Raw genomic sequence first — 23,984 nt, 5'->3', positions numbered from 1 at the left:
CTTTGTGTGTCTCTTATCAAATCGATTTGATTCTTAGAATTATTGTGTAAAATTTTATGCCAAGATTTTTTTCAGTACATGAAAAGCCATCTGAACTTAATACTTACAGTTTTTGTTTTTTTTTAAATATTTATTAATGGTTAAAATATATTTGGTGGCCACTTGAATTTTACCAGTCTTATTTGCCTAGGAAATTATTTACAACCATTCTTTATTAGAGAGTTATAATAGTTTAAGTAGTAATGTGCTTCTATTGTTTAATTTTGGTTTGGGTTTTGGGGGTTGTTGTTGTTAATGTTTTCTTTCTGTGCCAGTACTGGGCTTTGAACTCAGGCCTTGCACTGTTGCTTGATTTTTTTCACTCAAGGCTGGGGCTCTACCACTTGAGCTATACCTCCATTGGTTCTTTGCTGGATAATTGGAAAATAAGAGGCTCATGGATTTTTCTGCCTGGGCTGGCTTCGAACCTCAGATCTCTGAGCCTTTGATCCTCAGATTTCAGCCTTCTGAGTAGCTGGGGTTACAGGAATGAGCCACCAGTGCCTGGCTAGGTTTTAAGACAGGGTTTCTGACTAATATAGGCCAATAATAATAGGGCAGATCTAGAGTTTTTGATCATGTAATTTAACTCCCATCATTTAGCTTCAAGAGTTAAATCAACTCATGAGTTGGAGACTTGGCTCAAAGGGGCTACTATCTGCTAGGCAACTCCTGGGTTTAATCCCCAGTTCTAAAAATTAGCAGCTGTCTATTCATGGTTAATCATGTGGTATAGATACTTCTTTTTTTTTCTTTTCTTTCCTTTTTTCTTTCTTTCTTTCCTTTTTTTTTTAACTCTGATTCTCTTTTCATTGTTGCTGTTGAAGAAGAAATTGGATTTTTTTTTCTAGTTTCTCTGTCAGGATTTACATCCCCTTTAATGTCTCTCTCTCTCTTTTTCTCTCTTTCTCCCCCCCCCCCCGTGTGTGCTCATATGCACAATCCTAGAACTCAGGGCTTGGGCACTGTCCCTGAGTTTCTGTGCTAAAGCCTAGGGCACTACCATTTGAGTCACCCTCTGTTTCTAGTTATTTTGGTAGTTAGTTGGAGATAAAATTCTAATGGACTTTCTTGCCTTGGCTGGCTTTGAACTGTGATCCTATGATCTCAGCTTCCCTAAGTAGCTAGAATTACAAGCATAAGCCACTGGCACTTGGCTCCCTTTACCCCTGTCTTTTCTATTTCACGTGAACTAGTAGTTGGGTCCAGGAGCCTGGCCATTGTCAGGATCTTTTGTTTATCTCCAGCACAAGCACATTGTAGGTGGCATTTTTATGAACTTAGTACTCTTAATTTGAAAGTTCATCAATATAAAATGTTTATATTTTAATTTTAAAGTATCAACTTCTAAACCTAAAACAGGCCACAGATGATAACAGGAGGATATTTATGACATCAGGGCTGGAATTCGGCTCTGGTTGTCGAGGGCACAGCTTTAACTCAAATGTTATTGAATAGACATATGATCAATTGCTGTGGAATTAATATTAGTTAAGTTTACTCCTTATTCTTAGTTCTAGAGCCAGTGCAAAAGCCACATGAAGGTCCTGGAGAAATGGGGAAACCAGTCGTCATTCCTAAAGAGGATCAAGAAAAGATGAAAGAGATGTTTAAAATCAATCAGTTCAATTTAATGGCAAGTGAGATGATTGCACTCAACAGATCCTTACCAGATGTTAGGTTAGAAGGGTAAGTACTTGGTGTTACCTTGACCATATGTGAATGGAAAGTATATCCAACATTCCCAATAAATTTCACTTAAAAACAGTAATATTTAAGCCAGAATTGGAGCTGTGGCTCAAGTGGTAGAGTGTTAGCCTTGAGCATAAAAGCTCAGAACAGTGCCCAGGCCCTGAGTTCATACCCTAGAACCAGCACTGATCCACCCTCACCTCCACACCCACATCTGTATCTGTTTTTAAAGTAATGTTATTTTACAAAGTTACTATTTATTGTACTTAAAGCATATTTAAATATTGATAAATAATACCTCAAGATATTACTGATATAATAACCATGTATTTCAGGAATTTGGAACCTAATTGTTTATCTTAATATATTGGTAGGGGGCTTAAAATATTGTTGCCAGAATATTTTTGCTGAATGATTCCATTTAAATGTTTACAAAAAAGATCCATTTTTGTATAACTTTTAGCAGTGAAATATATGTCCAGCTTACTAAAGTTTTATATGTGTGTATATGTGTATAATGATGATCCACACTAAGCAAAACATTTCTTTTTTTTTTTTTTTTTTTTTGGGGTCCGGTCGTGGGGCCTGAACTCTGGGCCTGGGCACTGTCCCTCAGCTCTTTAGCTCAAGGCTAGCGCTCTACCACTTGAGCCACAGTGCCACTTCCAGCTTTTTTCTTTTTGCTTATGTGGTGCTGAGGTATCGAACCCAGGGCCTCAGGCATGCAAGGCAAGCACTCTACCACTGAGCCATCTTCCCAGCCCCTAAGCAAAACATTTCTGTCACCCCTGAAAGTTTATTATTCTTTCTAGTTATTGCTCTTAGAGGTTGTTGTGTTGACTTCTCTGAATGCAGACTGTCTTTTCCTTAACTTTCTATCACTGGGTCCATGTATTCTTTCATGTCTTTGAGATTCATATTATATATATCAGCTATTCTTTCAGGTTGTAAATCATTGGTTATATAAATATACCCTAGTTTATTCTACTGGTAAACCTTTAGTTTGTTTCAGTTTTTTTGCCTATGATAAATAAAGCATGACTTTTAGAAGACTTAAATTCTCACTTCTACTTGGTGTATATTGGGGAAAGAAGAATAGCTTATCCATTTATATAGTTTAAGCGTGTGCTTGAAACATGTTTTCTGGAGTGTTGTATCAATACACACTCCTACCAGCAATTGACGAGGTCTAGTTGCTCAATGTGAAGAAGGCAACACAAGATATCTGAGCCAGAGGATAACAAGGGTACTTGTGGAAATAGATGGGGATTAATCAAGTGGTCACTTAATTAAGTACATTCTGTGTTCTGAGAACCTTTGCTGTGTGATTCCTACTAATACTGGTAGCCAGACTTTTCTCTTCCCTGCAAGAAATTGGAGAGTATTTATCAGCTAAATTGAACTAGTTGTAGAGAAAAGGCCCTATAGACGTTGATATTTTAGATTAATCACCTTTGTGAAAACATATAGCTGATGATCTTTGTGCGTGATTCGGATTTGGGGCTTCCATTTTTAAGGCATAAAGCAATATGAGCAATCTTCTCAGCAAAATAGAAGAAATACTGAAAGAACGAGAAAGAATGATTGGAAAGAGAGAAACAGGAGAGAGAAGTGAATTGGTATGTGTATTAATATAGTTCTGGATGTCTAGTTTAGCAAAAGACTAATGAACCTACTATGTTATCTAATAAATAGCTTCAAACTACCAAACTCTTCTATTAATCAAAATTTTTATCTGTCAGCATAACTGTAAGGAATTATAAAGTGATTTGAACACTTCATGCATATAGGCCTCTTGGGGAGTGATCTCAGTGTCGTAGGATGATTCTCAGGGGAAAATAACTCCAAATGGGCTTTTCCAGCCCCTCTTTTTTTTTTTTTCTCCCTTGCTCATAGTTGTGGATTCACAAGATGCTGAGCAAGAAATATAGGTTAGCCTTACACTGTCCCCACACTAAGCTGGGCAAAGCTGGTCAGCATCTACTTTTTAGACAAGTATCCCAAAGTGGAAGGACAAATAGTATCCAGTTGTCCCTAGTGTGTGACTTATTAAACTTCTAGAATCCAGAAAAGCCTTGCATTTCTGTACTAGGACATAAGTTTATGTCCAGATCATCTTATCTGCCAGGAACCTTTACTGCCTTGTAGGTCTCAAGCTAGAGGAAAGAAGACATTGTCCTACCATTAAGAGTTGAAGAGAAGTTGCAGTCATTGAATAGCTTTTGTGATTTTGAGAAAAGAGGTTTAAAACAGATTCCAAGTTATTCAAATGCCAAATCCATCTTATATAATTGTTCATAGACATTTAAAAAAGTAGTAATAATATCATTAGTATTCAATTATGTATACAGCATCATACACATTATCATATTTAAACAGTTGAGTAAAGCCAGAGTAGTTTGTCTAGTTTACTGAATGGAAAACTTGGATCTAGATAAATGATTTGTTCAAAGTCTATATGGTAAATGACCCAAATGAATTTTGTTCCTGGTCTTGATGACAAAACATTGCTCTTAATCATTGTGCTTTGTTATCACTCTTATTATAATCTTAGTTGACGTTAATCTAAATGAAAGTACATAGGAGAAATTTTGTAACATTGCCAATCACTACTTGACTAGGGGCCAAATTTCTTATGAAATACTGAATTGTCATTGGTAAAGCTATTGACAGATTAAACTTAATAGATGACAATGTATGGAAAATTACCAAGCTAGTGGCTCACACCTGTTATCCTAGCTACTCAGGAGGTTGAGATCTGAGGATTGAAGCCAGTCCAGGCAAGAAAGTCCATAAGATTCTTATCTTCAGTTAACCACCAAAAAGCTAGAAGTGGAGCTGTAGCTCAAGAGGTAGAAGAGCTAGCCTTGATCTTTCATAAAAGCTCAGAGACAGTGTCCAGGCCTTGAGTTCCAGCCCCTGGATTGGTACAAACACACAAAAAAATACAGGAAAATCCTCCCTCTGAGTTACGATTATTCATTGGATATGTGTAGATTCTGAAACTTCCTGAAAATTCTATTCTGAATTCTTTCTTACTATAATATTTGATATATATGGATTGTTGAATGGCACAATTTTTTATATTATAGTTTTGCTACTTACAGGCTATCCTATTGTGTGAGTTACTCCATTACACTAAGTCTTAGTTTCCCTATTTGTAAAATTGGGAAAGTGATACCTTTGTCTTAGGGTTATTGATAGTATAAATGGAATAATATATCTGAAACCCTTAATACAGTTTCAGGAACCTAATTAAAAACTGGTCAGCAGGACTTTTTCAGACCCTGAGGGTTTCAGACCTTTTCAGAGTCATGAGTGTTAGGAACTCTAATTTGTTTAACAATTAAAAAATAATAGCAGTAGAAAATACCAAACAACTTGTGTTATTCTGCATTCCTGAATTCTTAGGTATTCGTGTGGCTAGCTATATCTGTGGTAAATGGGCACTATCTTATACAAGCATTAATAATCTCTTTATTTCCAGAACACAATTGTGTTACTGAGGTAGTCACTCAATTCTCAGACCACATAGTTAATTTCCTGCATCAGTAATCCTTTCAATCTCTTACAGTGTTTTTTATGTAGGCTGTCTTTTACTTAGTATTGTACCTAGGAACAGAAATTAAACAATATGCATTTTTACTTGTTCAAGAACCAACAAATGTTCTCGCACTCTACTACAATGTGTAGCTCATTCCCATTAACAGATCTGCTCCTAATGGAAGTGATAGTATCATTTGGAAACATGATAATCTCCACTTATCCTTTATGAGCATGTCATCTGAGTTTGAAATTAGAGGAAAATATATAGAAAACTAACCAAAAGGAAGAAATATCTCAGAATAAAATGGAAGGGGACTGTTGTGCAGAAAAGTTAAATTCATAAAATGTATAACATAACTCCAATATAAACATTCAGCAGGGATGTCACCAAAGTTATGTGTAACTAAACTGAGAGGGACTAGGAAGTATATGTGTTAGGATGTAGAAGGAGGGAAATAAATTCTCACAGCCTGTAAAAGGAAGCCAAGAACTAAGAATTTAAAAATCAGGAAGCAAAATACTTAGAATTCTGGAGGTATTTACCTCCTGAAGACAGTGATAGAATTGAAGGGTGTGATTTTATGGAATGAGAAAAGTGAACTTTTGAAAAATGCGTTTGAAAGTTTTGAGTTTTCAAGCATATCTATATATGACATGGATCAAACGAAAAAATAAAAAAATAAGGTAAAATATATAAAGTCCTGGCCAGATAGGACTGTGCATTCCTCCACTATAGGCCGATTAATCCAGTCTGGTGCTTTTTAAGCTTACTGGACTAGAAAAGAAAGGAAAAATGGAGGGAAAGATACATTTTGTCTACTCTCTCCAACTTTTTTTGGGGGGGGGGAGGAGTCAGTCGAGGGACTTGAACTCTGGGCCTGGGCACTGTCCCTCAGCTCTTCAGCTCAAGGCTAGCAATCTACCACTTCAGCCACAGCATCACTTCCAGTTTTCTGAGTGGTTTATTGGAGATAAGAGTCTCATGGACTTTCCTGCCTGGGCTGGCTTTGAACCGGGGCCCTCAGATCTCAGCCTTCTGAGTAGCTAGGATTACAGGCGTGAGCCACCAGCACCCAGCCTCTCTCCAGCTTTAAGACACCCATTTTTCATTCCTGAGGCAAAAAGGGCTTCTCTTAGAGCTCTTGGTGCATTTTAGACTGGAAGTTGCCTGTGGGTTGGCTAATGCTAGAGGGGTGGTAAAGAATGGGAAGCTCTTCACTGATTCATTGAAACTAGGAGTTCTGGTTTCCTTCACCAGTGAACTGGCTATATTTACATTTTAGAATCTATAGATATCTATAGTGTGAATCTTATCCAGATACATAGTTCCACTTGGTGAGATAGCATGAAATACACTTATTGTATCTTCCCAAAGAAACATCATTTTAAATATATAATTCAGTGATTTAAAATCAGAGTTTGCAATGTTCTGTTACAGTTGCTAGTTTTAGAAAAATTGCATCACCCCTAAAAGATCTCTCCTGTACATTTGCTAGCACTCTTCATTCCTATGTCCAGTTTCAAGGAATAGTTATTGATAATAAGTGTAGTCATGTATTCTTTGGTAACTGGACTGTTTCCCTGAGGATAATGTTTAAGGTTCACCTATGTTTTGTTCATTTATATTATTCAGACTTATTCTATTATGAATATGTTATACTAGGTTGCTCTTTTTCCTGGCTTTTATAAATAATGTTGCCGAGAATGTTTATGGGGAAATAAGTGTTCATTCTTGAGTAGAATCCTAGGAATAGAATTGGTAACTTGAACATTTTAGAAAGTGGCAAACTGCTATCTAAGTGGGTGTATCATTTACATTCTCACCAATGTGAGGAGTGTTCTAGTTTTACCATCTCCTCATCAACTCCTGTCTTTTTACTTATACCCATTTTAGAGTGTGAAATATCCCTTGCTGATCCAATTTTAATTTTCCCAATAATTATATTGAGGATTTTTTTCATTCACTTACTGATCGTTCCTATATTTATCTAAAAGAAAAAATCAATAAATTGAACTTTACCAAAATTTAAAACTTTCATACTAAGGAATAAAATAACATGGGACTACATCAAACTAAAAGATTTCTGCAGAACAGCGGACATAGTTACTAAACTAGAAAGACAACCAACAGACTGAGAGAAGATCTTTACCAGCTATATATCTACTAAGTGCTTAATACCCAACATATATATGGAGCTCAAGAAACTAACTCCATCATTAATTAAACCAATCAATAAATGGGCAAAGGAGCTAAATAGAGACTTCTCAGATAAAGTAAGAATGACTAGTGAACACATGAGGAGATGCTCAACATAAAGGAAATGCAAATCAAAACAACATTGAGATTCTATCACACCCCAGTAAAATTGTCCAGCACCAAGAATTCAAACAATAACAAATGCTGACAAGATATGGTGAAAAAGGAACCCTATTGCACTTTGGTGGGAATGTAAACTAGGACAACCAGAGGATGGTGATTTGGAGATTCCTCAAAAAAACTAAAACATAGAACTTCCATATGATCCAGCTATAATACTCCTGGACATCTACCTAGACTGTTACAAGTCAGGATTTGATAAAGACACTTGCACATTCATGTCCATTGCTGCACTGTTCACAATAGCCAAATTATGGAAGCAACCCAGATGCCCTTTAATAGATGAGAGGATCAAGAAAATGTAATACATATGCCCAATGGAATTTTACCCATCTGTGAATAATATTACATTATTTGCAGGGAAGTGGATGTACCTAGAACAAATCATGTTAAGTGAGATAAGCCAAGCACAGAGAGACAACCAGCACATTTTTTTCTAAAATGGAAACTATTTCTAAAATAAAACAGACATGATAATATATAGAACTCTGTGCATTTACACACAGATTGACTAAAAGAGGGTATATGTAGGGGAGGATTCCAAAGGTGTAAATCCTCTGAACATCTTAAATACTATTTATCAAAGTGAATTCCAGGAAATGGAAACTTTTTAAAGGGGAGGACAAAGGGGAGGTACAGTAATGGAGGAAGGAAGGGTGAAAAAATGCAGTCATTGTATTCAATACACAATATCTAAAAAATGAACTATGTACTTGTAGGTGGAAGGGAGTACATTGGGGAAAGTTAAGGAAGGAGTGACACTGACCAAGAAGCATTGTACTCATAACCTGACTGATGGAATTGTAACCCCTTTGTACAACTCCTTAAAAATAACAAAAAAACTTATTAAAAAAGAAATAACAAAGCTACAGAAGAAAATACTTGCAACTGTCCAGCAAAGAACTTATTTTGAGAACATTTATAAAGAGCTACTAAACATACAACCCAATAAGAAAAATTTAACAAAAATAAAAATTAGGCAAAAGACTTGATACTTCACCCAGAATATCACTTGACTGGCAAATGAACACATAGGAAGACATTAGCCACTGAAGAGATGCCATGTAAAACAGTAATGAGATACAATTCTAAACCTATTTAAATGGATGGCTAAAGTAATAAATACCGCTAGTGTGAAGTGCTGAAAAAGATGCAGAATAATTGGAACTCTGGTGGGCATGCAAAGTGCTATTATACTCTCTGGCAAAGGGTTTGGCAATCATTTATAAGATTATGTTAACCATGTAGCCCAGTGAGCCAATTTACTGAATATAAATAAATGAAAGCATGTTTATATAGAACTCTGTGCTTATAGCCATTCTACTCTAATGGCCAAACAACTTGATAGAGGAATGGATAAGTAAACTTGACATAGCCATGTAATTAAGTGCTATTCAGTAATAAAGAAAGAGCAAACTACTGATACAATACCTTAAATGTTTTTCAAGGACATTATGCTCAGTGAAAGAAATCAGTGTCAAAGATTATAGGCTGTATGCTTCCATTTATGTGAGATTATTAAAAAAGAAAAAACAATAATGGAGAACAGGTGTTGTTTGCCAAGAATCAGGTGGTAGATAGTACAAGGGAGTTCTTGCTGATGTGGAACGATTCTGTTTCCTGATCATGGTAGTGGTTAGATGAATGTGTACATGTGTTCAAAACTCATAGAATTTTAAACCCTCAAAAAACTCATCTAATGAAAAATAAAACAAAATCAGTATCAATGCTCCTGTGAAGCAACTAGATCTCTTACCACATTTCAGCTAGGAATCTGAATTGTTATAGCTTGTTAGAAAACAATTGCATAATATCTCCTGAGGCTGAGCTTCTATATACTTTATTCCCAGAAATACAGTCACCAAAAGACATACATGAATAATGATTATAGCACTGTGTAATAGCCCAGACTTGGAACTACTAAGGTCCATGAATATTACAATGGAAAAATAAAGCACTATAAATGTTTGCATAATGACATACTGTTGCAGTGATAAACTGTTGCCTGTGACAATATGAATGTTGTACAAAAAGCTGATGAGTGAAAAAATCCAGACAAAAGAATGTGCTCTGTGTCAGTAATTCTCAGGGTCCTTTGAGGAAGTCTACAAGGTTGGGCAGACATTATGACATTACATATTAAGATGTTCTTTGTCCTTTTGCTCTCAATTCTTCATCTAGTACATAGTGGAGTTTGAAGAAGAGAATTTATATAATAATTTGAATAGAGAAAAGTTTAATATATCAATATTAACTATGATGGGGCAACTATAAGGGAGTTAAGACATTGTAATGGATAACCTAGAAATGAGAGTACAAGGATGGAAAAACTGGAAAAGTCCTGGCCTACAGCTGGGTTTCAGACCTCATCAGAAAAAGTCTGAAGTTCAGTGTATGACAGAAAAGTTTGTTGGTTTTCACTGAAAATACTCTGCAGAGTGGGTACCAATAGGTAGGCTTACAAGTAAGAAATCCACTTGAGTATGCATTTGCACAAAATCAGAGCCAGTACTTGCAAATAGGAACCTCCTTTCCAGAGTTCAAACAGCCAACCGTAGGATGCTGGAGTGCCTAGGAGACTTACTGAGAATCTACCTGTTGGTGTGCTACTGGAACTAAATGGAACCTTTTTGAAGGAAGTCTGATTACAGCTCATTGGATGATAGAAAAGTTTGCTGAGTACCTGTGGGTATTCACCATACTCCTGCAGCTGCACCTGTAGGAGGGAAAAAAACAAATAGATGCACACACAAACCAGAAAGGCAAGTGCCTTCCTCCTGTGATAATCCTTCACTACCCTCTACTGACAGAGCTTATGTATGCATGCATCATGCCAGCTACAAAGGAAAATCACTTATAGGGGCCTTTTCCATTATTGCAGAAGAAGTAATGAAAAGTTTCAAGCTGAGAGGTAGTAAGTAGATAATGGACACCCAACATAATAGTGAGGAGTTACTGCTAATAAGCTATTGTATTATTAGTTTATAAATTGTTAGGTTTTTAAGTCTCCTCTTAACGTCCATAGTAAATGTCAGTAGTTCAAAGCTGAGGAAAGAAAAGCTTTTGAAGTCCTCAATTTCTGAACATGTAAAGGAATCATAAATCAGACAATTTGAGAACTACTGCTTTATAAATAGTTGGAACTCAGAAAGCTGAGAGTCTTTATGAATTTAACCATTTATTAGGATTTTCCTTTTGTTACCTATTCTAGATCATATTTTTGCTTCTCTTTAATTATTCCATCTGATGCTTTTATAATCTTCCTTTCCATACAGTTTTAGAGTTTACTTTTTAGAGTTTAATTTTTTAATATATCCATGAAATAAGTCTAACTTGTTATTTCTGTAAAACCTACTGTCTCAGATTTTTCTTCTCCTTCTCTGCTTCCTAGCCATGGCCATGGTTAACAGTTACCGGCTGTATACTGCATATGTTCCTGAGTCATATACTGTACCTCATTTTTTTCTTTTTGTTACTTTTGTAAGCCAACAGCTACATAATCACCTTGGCTATTTTAATAATAAGTACAGTTGGGCTGGGAAGGTGGCTCAGTGGTAGAGTGCTTGCCTCGCATGCATGAGGCCCTGGGTTCAATTCCTCAGCACCACATAAACAGAAAAAGCCGGAAGTGGTGCTGTGGCTCAAATGGTAGGGCGCTAACCTTGAGCTGAAGAGCTGAGGGACAGCGCCCAGGCCCAGAATTCAGGCCTCACGACCAGCAAAATAATAATAATAATAAGTACAGTTGCTTGGGAAAAGAGATAATGTATGACACAAGATGAGTCAGCTGAATAATATAGGAAATGGTTTGAACTTATATACTGGCTGTTCCTGACTTTAAAGTCTTTTTCTGGTAGGCATACAGGATGAATTCTCCCATAGAAACACTGAATTGTCTTGGCTTGATCATCTCTGATCACCCAAAACATAGCTTTCTACACATGAATAAGCATCCACTGTCACAGTTTTAATGGAAAACTTTTCAGAAGTAGTATTAGGAATTTTAAAGAACGTTGTCTTTTTTGCAGCCTAGACAACTGATCTTCTAAGCCCTATCTTTTAGCTCATAACTTTGAAGAGAAGGCTATAGAGGACATCAGACTGTGTGGGTCTTCTAGTAGATTTGAGATAAACAATGGGTGAGAGTCATGGTTATTCCACTGTGAAGCTGTAGGTTTTCTGGATCAGAGATGACTAGATAGTGAGATAATTGCTGAGAAGTAGTAAAGAAGAGGGAGGCTAGGTATGGTGGCATATTCCTAGTAATCCCAGTACCTGGGAGTCTAAGGCAGGAGGATTACTAGTTTGAGACAAGCTCAGACTAGCTACATAGAGGGGTAGAGGAATAATGAAAACTATTTGCTGCTTCTTTTTCCCCTAGGCGAGAGGAGAGTCAAGGGTTGCTGGGAGTCTCTGCTCGTCCTTTTAGACCCTTTGTCATCTTTTTTTTAATTGATTTTTTTATTGTGAAAATACCGTACAGAGGGGTTACAATTACATGGGCAAGATAATGAGTACATTTCTTATCAAGCATTGTTGTCTCCTCCTTTGTTTCCCCTTCCCATCCTTTTAACCTGCCCTTTTTCTTTTGTTCAGTTTCCAGGATGCAACCCTAACATAGCATGCTCAGTAAGTGGGATTCTTACAGGAGTTTCAGAGTTTTTCATCTCCTTTTACTCCACTCCCATTGATAAGTGATAGCTGAACAAAAGGTTTGAGACGCTTGGGAGAGCAAGGGGGAAAAGGAAAAGAGGGAAAGCTAGAGCAACTATTCTAATTATGGATACAGTTGTGGCTAAGAAAGGATTATACACACATTCCATTACATCTCTCCTGATACCAATATCTGATTGCTCATTGCTGTTACTATTTTCTGGTGCTGTATTATATTCTAGCAGAAATCACCCAGCTAATGAAGTTGAAAGAAGAGACCATGTTACATAAAAAAATGCTAGGAATATAACGTTTACAGTGTTCATTTTGTGTAAATGTATTTCAGGTATATTTGTTCTGACATCTTCATATTTAGACCTAATCTATGAAAATAAGATGTATATTGGTATTTCATTTACAGAGGTGGCAACAGCAGTTGGGTCATTGGAGGCTGAGCTGTAGAGCCTTCAGTCAGGCTTCCTTGTTGTCTCTGTCTTGCTTCCCATCTGTAACATGTGGTTCTGAGTTTCTGCTTTATAAAATAACTAAGAAGATTAAGACTTGGTTTATAATAGGTATCATTAAATGCAACTTATCTTCATGGAAGTTACAGTTTTGTTTGGATTTAAACTTTGTGTTCCTGACCTTTTTTTATACAGTTGTATTCTTTAAATGCATGGAGTTTGGAATTGATAATATAGGTTTAATTGATTCTCCATTAAAATTAATCAGCCCAAAAACCCTCATAAGGAGGAGCTGCCTAATTTTAAGACTGCAACTTTTAAAATAATTTTAATATCAGTGTATTACTTTAGGTACTGTTTATTAAACATAAAACTTAAAGTGCAAAGGAATGAAAACAAGAGTCTCACCTTTAGAACACTCCATTTCTATTATTCTGTCACCCCTTTTACTGGATATCCAGTAATATAAAAGGCATTTGCTTTGTCTCCAGGTGTAAAACAAAGGTCTATTCAGATAATCTTCCTACAACAAGTGTGGTGATTGTTTTCCACAATGAGGCATGGAGCACACTTCTGCGAACTGTCCATAGTGTCATTAACCGTTCACCAAGACACATGATAGAAGAAATTGTTCTTGTAGATGATGCCAGTGAAAGAGGTAAATAGTCATTTTAATGCCAATATTATGCTATCTTTTGACTAATTGCTAATTGCTACCTAATAGTTTTATATAAATTTCTAGTTTATCCTAAAAATATTTATAGTATTTGAACTCATTCACACATAAAGTATACCATTGTGAAACTTATAAAGTGTTTTAGGTGTATAATTTATGTTGTATCTGAATCTTATTTTCAAAAGAAATGATGCTTTAGAATAAAAATGCTGGGGCTGGGAAGGTGGCTCAGTGGTAGAGCACTTGCCTTGCATGCCTGAGGCCCTGGGTTCAATTCCTCAGCACCACATAAGCAAAAAGAAAAAAGCTGGAAGTGGCGCTGTGGCTCACGTGGTAGAGCACTAGCCTTGAGCTGAAGAGCTGAGGGACAGCGCCCAGGCCCAGAGTTCAGGCCCTACGACCGGACCCAAAAAATAAATAAATAAATAAAAATGCTTAGGCAGAATAATTTTTAAAAATTGAAGCATGTAATTTTGTTAGATTTCTCTGTGTAAAGCTTAAGTTGTAGGTTAGTGGAGTCAGCTAGATTCTTCTTATAGCCATACATGAAGAGATTTAGTTCAGTGTATAATAAATGGTACATTTGACAACTAAATGGAATCTGGACTGAAGGAGGTCTCTCTGATTTCTTATTTCTAAATTTTTGGAATGTCTATAACTAGCTGCATAAAATGATTAAGCAGAGTGAAAAAGAAGTATGTAATATGACTAATCTCAAAATAAGTGTCTGTGACTCTTGCCTAAATGTCTTCTAAGAATCTCAGTTTTTTAACATTCTGTGAACTCTTTTTTTTGAAAAGATATTAATAAGGTGCATTGGGCCAGCATAATTTATTTCAAATCGTTCTTTGAAATTCACACTGCAGAGTACTATAGAAAAGATTTACTTAGTCTTTCAGTAAAGAAACTTGTTAAAGTTTCTCAGTCATTTCTCAGTCACCTCTCCTCCCCACAGCAGCACATATGTCCAGTAATCATTAATATAATGTATATAGCTTTTACTGCTTATTATTCCTTCCTTAACATGCTTTAAAATTGTTGATGGCCTATCAAATTGATGTCTTACCCTCTTTTGTTAGGTTCTTCAAATTAATTTTTTGTCTGTTTTCATTGTATTTGCTGAGTTAGTCAGGTATTAACACTCTTTCCTTCTTGTGCCCATGCTAAATATATGCACTTAAAAGTAAGTCTATAGCCTGTAGTTCATGCTTTATAATCCTGCTTACTCAAGAGACTGAGATCAGAGGATCATGGTTTGAAGCCATTCCAGGCAGTAAAGTCCAAATCTCCAGTTAACCAGTTAAAAAAAAAAAAAAAAGGACAAAATCTACAAACAACTAGAATGGAGACATGGCTAAAGTGATATAGTGCCTGCTGTGAGAGAAAAAGCTAAGTAAGAGCAAGCCCTGAGTTCAAGCTCCATCCAGGAATACATACACAGTAAGTTTAGTCACATGACATTGATTATTGGGAGTAATTTATGTATTAATAACAATATAAACCTTATTTTGCCAGACTGCAAATGCAAAGGAAGAATATGATATAGTTCTTCTCTAGGCTTTATATTTTGCCTTCTTAATCTAATGAAAGAAATAATGTATAATCACATAAGACAACATAATTCGCTGTCAATATGAATGAAAGCTGTTATGAAAAAAGAATACGTCACTTACAAAAAAAACTGCCAGGTGCTGGTTGCTCACACCAGTAATCCTAGCTACTCAGGAGGCTGACCCTGGGCCAGATGGTCCATGAGGCTCTTATCTCCAAATAAATACCAAAAAGCTAGAAGTGGAGCTGTGGTTTTAAGTTGTAGAGTGCGAGCCTTGAACACAAAAGCTCAGGGACAGAACCAGGCTCTGAGTTCAAGACCCGGAACACACACACACGCACACAAAGTCATTGATTTCTTTGCTCTCAGAGAGACTGCTTTAAAAATTATTTGCAGTGGACTTGCCACAAGTAAGGAATCTTTTGTCTGGTTGTATTACTGTGGGCAACAGAAATATAAGCCTTATGTGGATAATTTTTTGCTGGGAGTTAATCCTTTTAGAAAATTCATCTAATTTTGCATAACGATATACAATCAGATAACAACAGTTCTAAGCAATGTATCTTTAGGTGATTTTGTCTTTGTGCAAATATAGAATGCACTTATCAAAAGATGTCTATGATATTATTAAATAATATAATCGTATGTACCTCCATCACTTAGGCTGTCTGTCATTGACCAAAATGTCATGCAGCACATAACTATGCAAACATCCAGCAAGTGAGTTGTGCCCAGTTCACTTGTGTTCACTTTGCTAAATTAAATGTTCTTCAAAGGAAGATTTTTTTTTCTGAAATAAAATGAATTATTTTTACATTCTCTCCTTTGATTTTCTTTTAATTTGTAAGTGCCTAAGAAGGCTATATGAAGAGTAGTAAATTTTGGCAGAGTGTAGCCTCATCAAAGACATTCATGTACTCATAATTCGAAACCACATGTAAAAAGAAACAGCTCAGAGAGATAAACAGTGCATGTTTTCTCTCATATGCAGAAGCTAGATCTAAAACAATGGGAAATGATAAGTTATACAAGACTCTAGGCACTCACATACAGTGAGACCAGAGGAAGGTACTCTTAGGAGAGGATCACAAAGGCACAAGGCCTATGTACATCTGATCATATAAAATAATACTTATCAAAGTGAATGCCAGAAAATGGAAATTAGGATTTTTCTTCGTATTGTTTTTCTTTTCATTTTGCTTTTTGTTCATTTATCTGTCTTTGGGAGGGCAAGAGGGAGGAACAGAAATGGATGGTCAAAAAATAAACAAAGGCAGCAGTGGTACTCACTAGACACTATGTTGAAAATGAACTATACAACTTGTGGGCAAGACTGGGGGAATACTGGGAGAGAGCAAGAGAAGGGGTGACACTGTCCAAAAAGAAATGTACTCTTTACCTGACTTACATAACTGTAACACCTCTATATGTAACCTTATAGTAACAAAAAAATGAAACTTACATATCTCAGTTCTTGAATTCCCTTTTCTCCTGCAATCCTTACTTAATATCCAAAATTGACTGAATGTGTGAGTCAGAAGATGTGGACAGATGTCTACTTCCTTTTTCCATCAGAGGTTCAGTCTCTAGCACTCCCGAGAGATACTCTAATTCTCCTTTGTCTTCCTGCCTAGAAATTCTCAAGAATCTATACCCAGGTATGCAAGTACGTGCCTGTAATCCTAAGATACCACAAGTTCAAGGCCAGTCTTCGGGTACATAGTGAAACCCTATCTTAAGAGAGGAGAGAGGGGAAAGAGGGAAAGGAAAAGGAAAAGCCAGGTCATACAGGATTTAGTAAATGAAGTGGCATGATCATGTTTGTATGCCCCAAGCTCACTGTCGATACACTATATTGAACAGTTGGAAAGAGGTACAAGTACATGCAGAGAGACTAGACTGGTTGATTTAGCAATACATATGAGAAATGTGTAACTCAGGAATAAGATAAAGCAGACTTAAACAATCACATTAAAGCCAATAGTTTGAGTCTCTAAACAATGATGCCAAACAAAATTCCATTAGAAAATTTTCAGGATAGTAAGCCTGCAGTTATAATAAGCTACAAAAAAAAAAAGGACAGTCTCAAATACCAGAAATGAGGACCTAGATTCTTGAGACATCCTTACTCTGACCACCTCTTAGTCCATGATAGAATGATACTTAAAAATCCATGTATTGGATAGCAGTTGTAAAGGTAATTCTAGTAAATACAATTCAACCTTATTTTTTAGGTGAAATAGTAGCTTCTAATAATAATAATTTAACCTCTCATAGCTATTACCTAGAAAATGAGGCATGATCATTCATACTTTTCCACCTAGTCCCAAGTCCATGTTTCTGTATCATCCTAAAGGAAAACATGTATCCTAACTTTATTGTGTGAAAATCACAAAGATCCAAAATGAGATGTTAAAAAAATTATAAAATAACTTTTTATCATACCACAGAAGTTGGCATGTTTCATTTTGTTCATAGGCAGGACAGAATATCACAGCTTTCAGACTTAGGAATTAAATTGCTTTGCTTTTCAAGAAACATTTTAAGTATCTACTATTTTTGGAAAAACTTGTTAGGAGACACATTTTTTTATAAGGCATTTAACCTAGACTATGGTATTCAAGTATAGTATTACTCTGCCACACAGAATTCTGACAAATTCTAGATACAGAGTATAGATTAGTTCTCAAATTTTAGTTTTTGAGATAGGGCTTTGCTACATTGAAACTTTCCTGCATACCCTAGGCAGATGTCCAATTTACAATCCTCCTGCATCTGCCTCCTGAGTGCTGGAATGATAGGTATGCACCAATATACCTTTCAAAATATTCTTGGCCATGGATTAAAAAGTTGAGTTTTGAAATTGGAAAAACATGGGCCTCAATCTTGGATCCAGGTCTTACCAATTGTGACACCTTGATCAAATTCATGTAATGGTCCAAGCCTTAGATTTTCATTTCCTGTTCCTGAGATTCATAATCTCACAGAGTTCATGTGAATATTAAATGAGAAAACATATAATGGGTTTAACATATTAGTTACAAAATATTCTCTGAGATTGCCACTGCTCCCATTTTTTTTTACTCAGAATGTAGTTTGATCTTTATGATCTTGATTTGTACAATATGCTAACAAATTTTTTACATTCTCTTTTTAGCCTAAATATTAAGGAAATATGTTAGCAGAAATGGAAAATACTAGTAATCTGATGTGGTAGAACAGAGAAATCTTCTTCTTCATTGTCATATCCCTGATTATTATTGCCTCATTCTGATGTTGCCAGTTCAACAGATGATCATTTCACTCTTATCTGTCACTCCCAAGAAGTAGGAAGCATCTTGGTCTCACTGTTAACCTGTGAAGAGTCCCTTAATGAATAACCTTTATTTCTGTGAATTGCAGAACTTCATAGTCATAGAGGAAATTATCCTCATGTCTTTATATAGAAAATAGTTGGAAAGATACCAGGCCATATCATCATTAGTAGCCTCTGTGCTAATCCAAAAGATCTTTTATCTTTCCTTTGCGGAAGCCCCACTTTTTCTGCTGTTTAAGTAAGATATAAACTGGTAGGATGTTCTTACTGTATGGGCATAAACTTTATCTGACTTCTTAAGGTAGCTCTCCCTTTTGCCTTTTCTCTCTTCTCTCTTTAATTGCCTTTTATTAAAAAATAAATATTTTCCATAGACCCACCTATTAAGGATCTCTCTTTGACCTTGCAGTTACACTCCAGTATTTCCCTTCTGAACTTAATATCACTGCCTTCTGTTTTTTAAAAAAAATCACCATAATCAAAAGATTATGGTGACCAATATGACAGTTTGTTTCTGCTTCTAAAGAAATCTCACAACTTTGATATATATAACTTTCAATATAACAGTTGTGATATGTTGGTGTATTATTTCTTTTCTCTGTTGAGGTGTGGATTTAGTGCTTTTGAGGAGTTGTGTAATATGTCTGTCCTTCATGATGCTTTCTTACTACCATGTGAGACATAGTAAAGACAGCTCTAGTCTATACTTCTATGAAATAAAAAGGCACCCTTTGGAAATCTGTTGGCAAACCTTACTAGGAATGCTCAGTTAATATATGTTGAAGAAATGTAAATTGAAAATGTTTACATCTGAGTAGTACCAGTTCACTCTTTTCTTTTCATGTTACTGTTCTGTTAATTTTTTTAGACTTTCTGAAAAGACCTCTAGAAAGTTACGTGAAAAAACTCAAAGTGCCAGTTCATGTAATTCGAATGGAACAACGTTCTGGATTGATCAGAGCTAGATTAAAAGGAGCTGCTGTGTCCAAAGGCCAAGTAATCACCTTCTTAGATGCTCATTGTGAATGTACAGCAGGTTGGCTGGAGCCTCTTTTAGCCAGGATCAAACATGACAGGTAATTTTTTGGAGTCTGTAAATTTGTTCTCAGTACTTTTGTCCTAAACTGCATGATGAGTTGTGAAATTCTTTTTTGTTGTTGTTGGTGGTGGTCATGGGCATTGAAACGTGGGCTTTTGAATCAGGGCTGTGACCTTCAAATCTCAGCCTCTTGAGTAGTTAGGATTACTAGGCATGAACCACCAGCATCCTGTCCTTTATTTTTAATAAATACAAAAATAACTTCATCCCAAGTTGTCTTTAAAATATTCTGAAGCTTATGCTAAAGAAAATGTGAAGACAACCAGATGCTTAAAGTCTGGCAAATTACCTTGCTGTTGGAGATGGATTGGAAAGCATGTTGTTTGTTAGAATATCTACTAGATGCTATGTTTGCCAAACATAACTGATGGACAATGAACTTGAGGAAGGCAACATAAAACACTTTACTTTTTGTTCACCTTTTTAATAATAACTTTATTATTAAGGTGTTGAACAGAGGGTTTAAGATACATAATTCAGTTGCTTTTAGTACATGTTTCCTTGGGTTTTACAGATACCACCACTATCTAATTGTACAGCTTTCTTACTTTTACTTTTTTTTTCCTTTGGAGGAGTAGGGGGGAAGATCTTGGGTATGTAGCCCACACTGGATTCCAACTCATAATCCTCCTGCTTCAGCTTCCTGAGTGCTAGAATTAGAGGCATGTGCCTCTAATTACCTTTTTGGTGGCCTTGAAAACCTGGTACTTTGTTCCTGGGCTCTAAGGCTCTGGGGTCTGGGGAAAGCAGGTTAGTATACTCATATCTTCGTTGGAACTCAGCTTCAGGCACAGAAGTACAAGAGTTGAGAGAAGCACATTGTGTGCTCAAGTGATATGGTAGTATTACTGCAATGTCCCTTATGGTTGTAGTCTCCCTTGTTATATGTATTACCTATTGCCTGGCTGTCTTAATTATTGTGTTTCAGCGAATAACCTGGTTTCAATCTGCTAGACTTATATCAGTTGGATTTCTGCTTGTCATGCAGTTTGAGCTAAAGGCTATCTGAATTAACATTAGCATTTAGAGATTAGAAAGGTAAATATTTACTAGTGAAGTGACAGCTAGAAGGAGTTGTCTATTGCGTCTGTTCTGTTTGTTAGCAAGTGCTACCTGTATTTTTTCCCTTTCAAAGATAAATAAGAAAAACCAGCATTGGGCCAAGAAGAATATCTAGTAGCTTTAGGAAAGAATACATTGACCTGAAGAATGAAAAAGAATGTAATATCTCTATGAATAATAGATGACTGATTTAGAAAACATTTGCGTGGATGAATATGTAACCTTTAGAAACAGGAACTTAGACCCATAGAGAGGAAGCAGTGTAGGTGATAATAGTATAGAGGGAATTAACCAACATACAATACACAGTTTGGACCATGTGGTTGGTTAGGTATCCTGAATAACTTCAACTGAAAAAATGAAAATGCTGTATAAAAATACAAAAAATAAATGCATCTTTGAGTTGGCATAAAAATAGGAAATTTGAATATCTTAAAATGAGAGCAAATGAGTAACTCATAGTAAGTTACATGATTTATACTGAACTTTAGGATTCTAAGCCTTATTTTTTTTTTATTGTGAAAATACTGCACAGAGGGGTTAGAATTACATGGGCAAGATACTGAGTACATTTCTTATCAAGCATTGTAGCCTCCTCCTTTGTTTACCCTTCCCATCCCTTCCCAGCCCCCCCCCCCCCCCCCACCCAATCCTCCCCCCACTACCAAAGTTGTAAAGTTTGTTTTCGACATGACAACTTGTACTTCTCATTGTTGCAACAGGTCCATCTGTATCCTTATTTAAACGACTTGTTTTTCCCCTTCCCCTCCACAAGTTATACCAACATCAAATACAGTGAAAGCAGGGGTTATACTGTGGGGGAGGGACATACAAAACAACAAAGAAATAATCTTATAAATGCGTTAGAGACAAATGCATGAAAGAAAAAAAACATTTAAATACACATCTTAGGGTTCATTTTCCTAACATCACCTTATTTGACCTTTTCTGCTTGACTCATACATATACTAGGTATTGCAAATAAGGGAAACCATAGGACCTATGTTTCTTTGGGTTTGGCTCACTTCACTTAATATAATTTTTTCCAAGTCTAAGCCTTATTCTTGATAAATGAACAAGATAAAATAATAGGGGGGGGGAAATCCAGGTTATTCCCAAGGTGGGAAGATTATTAGCAGACACCTGTATAAAGTTGATCTTGAAATCTATACCTAAGTGTAAGAAAGAATGAAAAATAGATTTTACCACATCAAAGAAAATTTACCTGTCTCAGGCTTGGTATTAGATGGAAAAGGGGAAATGATTCTACCATACTAATTTGTAAGAAGATACAGAAAAGCGGAAAACAAGCTTCTTAAGAGCCAGCATAACTTTTAACACAAAAATAAGAAAAAAAAAAACCTATGAGGTAGATTATAGCTCAGTTCAACTCATGAAGGGACAAAAAAAAATCTCACAATACTCAGTCCATCTATTGACACATACACAAACACACACAAAAATATATCATGACCAATTGCTTTGGCTTAAAATTAACAACCCAATTTATGTAATGTACCCTATTTAACTATTTTAAAGACTATCATTGTATACTTACCAAAGATCTGTAATCACTTCCAACTTTTAGGAAATACTTAATAGACTATTATACATATAAAAATTTATGAGTCCAAGAAAAAAATACCTTAAAGGAAAAAAAAACTTAGCAATCTAACATAGTATAAATGGAAAGTTTTATTAAAAGATTTAGAGCAATATAAGAATGTCCTGAATTGGGCTGAGAGTATAGTTCACTGCTAGAGCACATCTGAGGCCCTAGGTTTGATCCCCATAAGTCAGCAGGAATTTTTTTTCACCATTGTTTTTAACATTGTAGAATATATTTTTATTTTAGAAACACTTCAGTTCTGTAGTTGTTAAAATAAGAACATTTTGAAAGGTCTTAAAATTTGTTTTTATGTTGTTAGGAGAACAGTGGTATGTCCTATTATTGATGTGATCAGTGATGATACTTTTGAGTACATGGCAGGCTCTGATATGACTTATGGTGGATTCAACTGGAAGCTCAATTTTCGCTGGTATCCTGTTCCCCAAAGGGAAATGGATAGAAGGAAAGGTGACCGGACTCTTCCTGTCAGGTAATTTGCCAAACACGTTCCTTAAAGTATTATCAGCAGAGCATGGTGAAGCTTTAGGAATCATATTAAAAGAATTATGTGCTTTGAGAAACACAAGGAATTGTATACTTTATATGTAGTTATCATATTTCAGTTATTTCAATATTTGAGAAAAGACATTTTTCCCGTGACAAATTAATAAAATTAGAAATTTTTATGTGTTAGGTAACTCTAGTGCATATGGGAAATGATAACATCTTAATGTATATTTTTTTATTCCTATGGGGACATTATCAAACTTCCTCTTAATTGTGTCAGTATGTTGTTAAATATTTACCTAAATCTGGGTCCTTGTACCATAATGTAAAGTTTTTACTCAAACTCATACCATATTGATGATTCTTATTTACTGACTAGGAAAACTTGTTTCAAACATTAAAATTACTAGAATTAACACAAAACATTAAAAAAAATCCATGATTATATTGTTCAGTTTTTCTTTGATCCACAGTTAATCAATACAGTTTTCCTTCAGAAAAGGGTAAAAATCTTCTTGCTGTTTAGGACATGGTATGGAGATCTTTGAGTTCTCTGCACCATCCTAGGATTTATCCCAAATATATCCACATGTCACAGAAACAAGCTTTCACTTTCTCCTCTTTGGGCTTCTCAGATCTTATTTCCTATGAATTTATGTCTGGTTCTGGCAAAGTTGATGAGATTTCTCACTATATTCTTTTCTCAAGTGTGCAAGGGACTTTTCCCCGTTAGCTGTTACTTCAGTTTTATGTCTAAATTAGTTCTTACACATTTTAAAATTGATGAATTTCTTTGAAATCTATCTGTTCTTCATTCATCTTTTCTAATGGGAAAAGTACACTTAGAAAAGATTTAACAGGCCAAGAAACCCCTATTCTAAAACGATAACTATAGACATTGGCCTTTTGCATCTTACAAGAGTTTACCTTTGGGGCTGGGAAGGTGGCTCAGTGGTAGAGTGCTTGCCTTGCATGCCTGAGGCCCTGAGTTCAATTCCTCAGCACCACATAAGAAAAAAGAAAAAAGCCGGAAGTGGCGCTGTGGCTCAAGTGGTAGAGTGCTAACCTTGAGCTGAAGAGCTGAGGGACAGCGCCCAGGCCCAGAGTTCAGAACCCACGACCGGACCCCCCCCCAAAAAAAAAGAGTTTACCTTTTTCTCATTCTTCCTCTTCTAAAATCAAAATAGAACAAACTATTTTTTTGAAAAAATGTTTTTACTAGAAAAGCAAATACTACTGCTACCATAAGCAGAGTGTGGGAAGAAGGTTTGCAGGGGTGATCACTTCATCTTAAAATACAAATCTTTATAGTGTCCTTGGATCCTAGAACTTAATGATTTTTCTCCTAGCCATAAGTCCATTTTTTCTGTTCTCATCCTTCATGGAAATCAA

At 35.8% G+C, this 23,984-nt stretch overlaps 1 protein-coding gene across 1 annotated transcript in view; it reads left to right on the top strand.

Moving 5' to 3' along the window:
• Galnt1 (polypeptide N-acetylgalactosaminyltransferase 1) overlaps positions 1-23,984 on the top strand; it is a 46,840-nt gene that overhangs the window by 5,521 nt on the left and 17,335 nt on the right. The window contains exons 2-5 of the mRNA XM_013014890.1: positions 1,554-1,728; positions 13,263-13,429; positions 19,184-19,391; positions 22,405-22,575. Of these exons, the coding sequence (XP_012870344.1) occupies positions 1,554-1,728; positions 13,263-13,429; positions 19,184-19,391; positions 22,405-22,575 (721 nt within the window). The remainder of the gene's footprint in view (positions 1-1,553; positions 1,729-13,262; positions 13,430-19,183; positions 19,392-22,404; positions 22,576-23,984) is intronic.

This window comes from Dipodomys ordii, unplaced genomic scaffold (genome assembly GCF_000151885.1).
Source record: "Dipodomys ordii isolate 6190 unplaced genomic scaffold, Dord_2.0 Scaffold25, whole genome shotgun sequence".
Taxonomy (NCBI): domain Eukaryota; kingdom Metazoa; phylum Chordata; class Mammalia; order Rodentia; family Heteromyidae; genus Dipodomys; species Dipodomys ordii.
The sequence above is the reverse complement of the archived record's forward strand: the minus strand, read 5'-3'. Positions and strand labels throughout refer to the sequence as shown.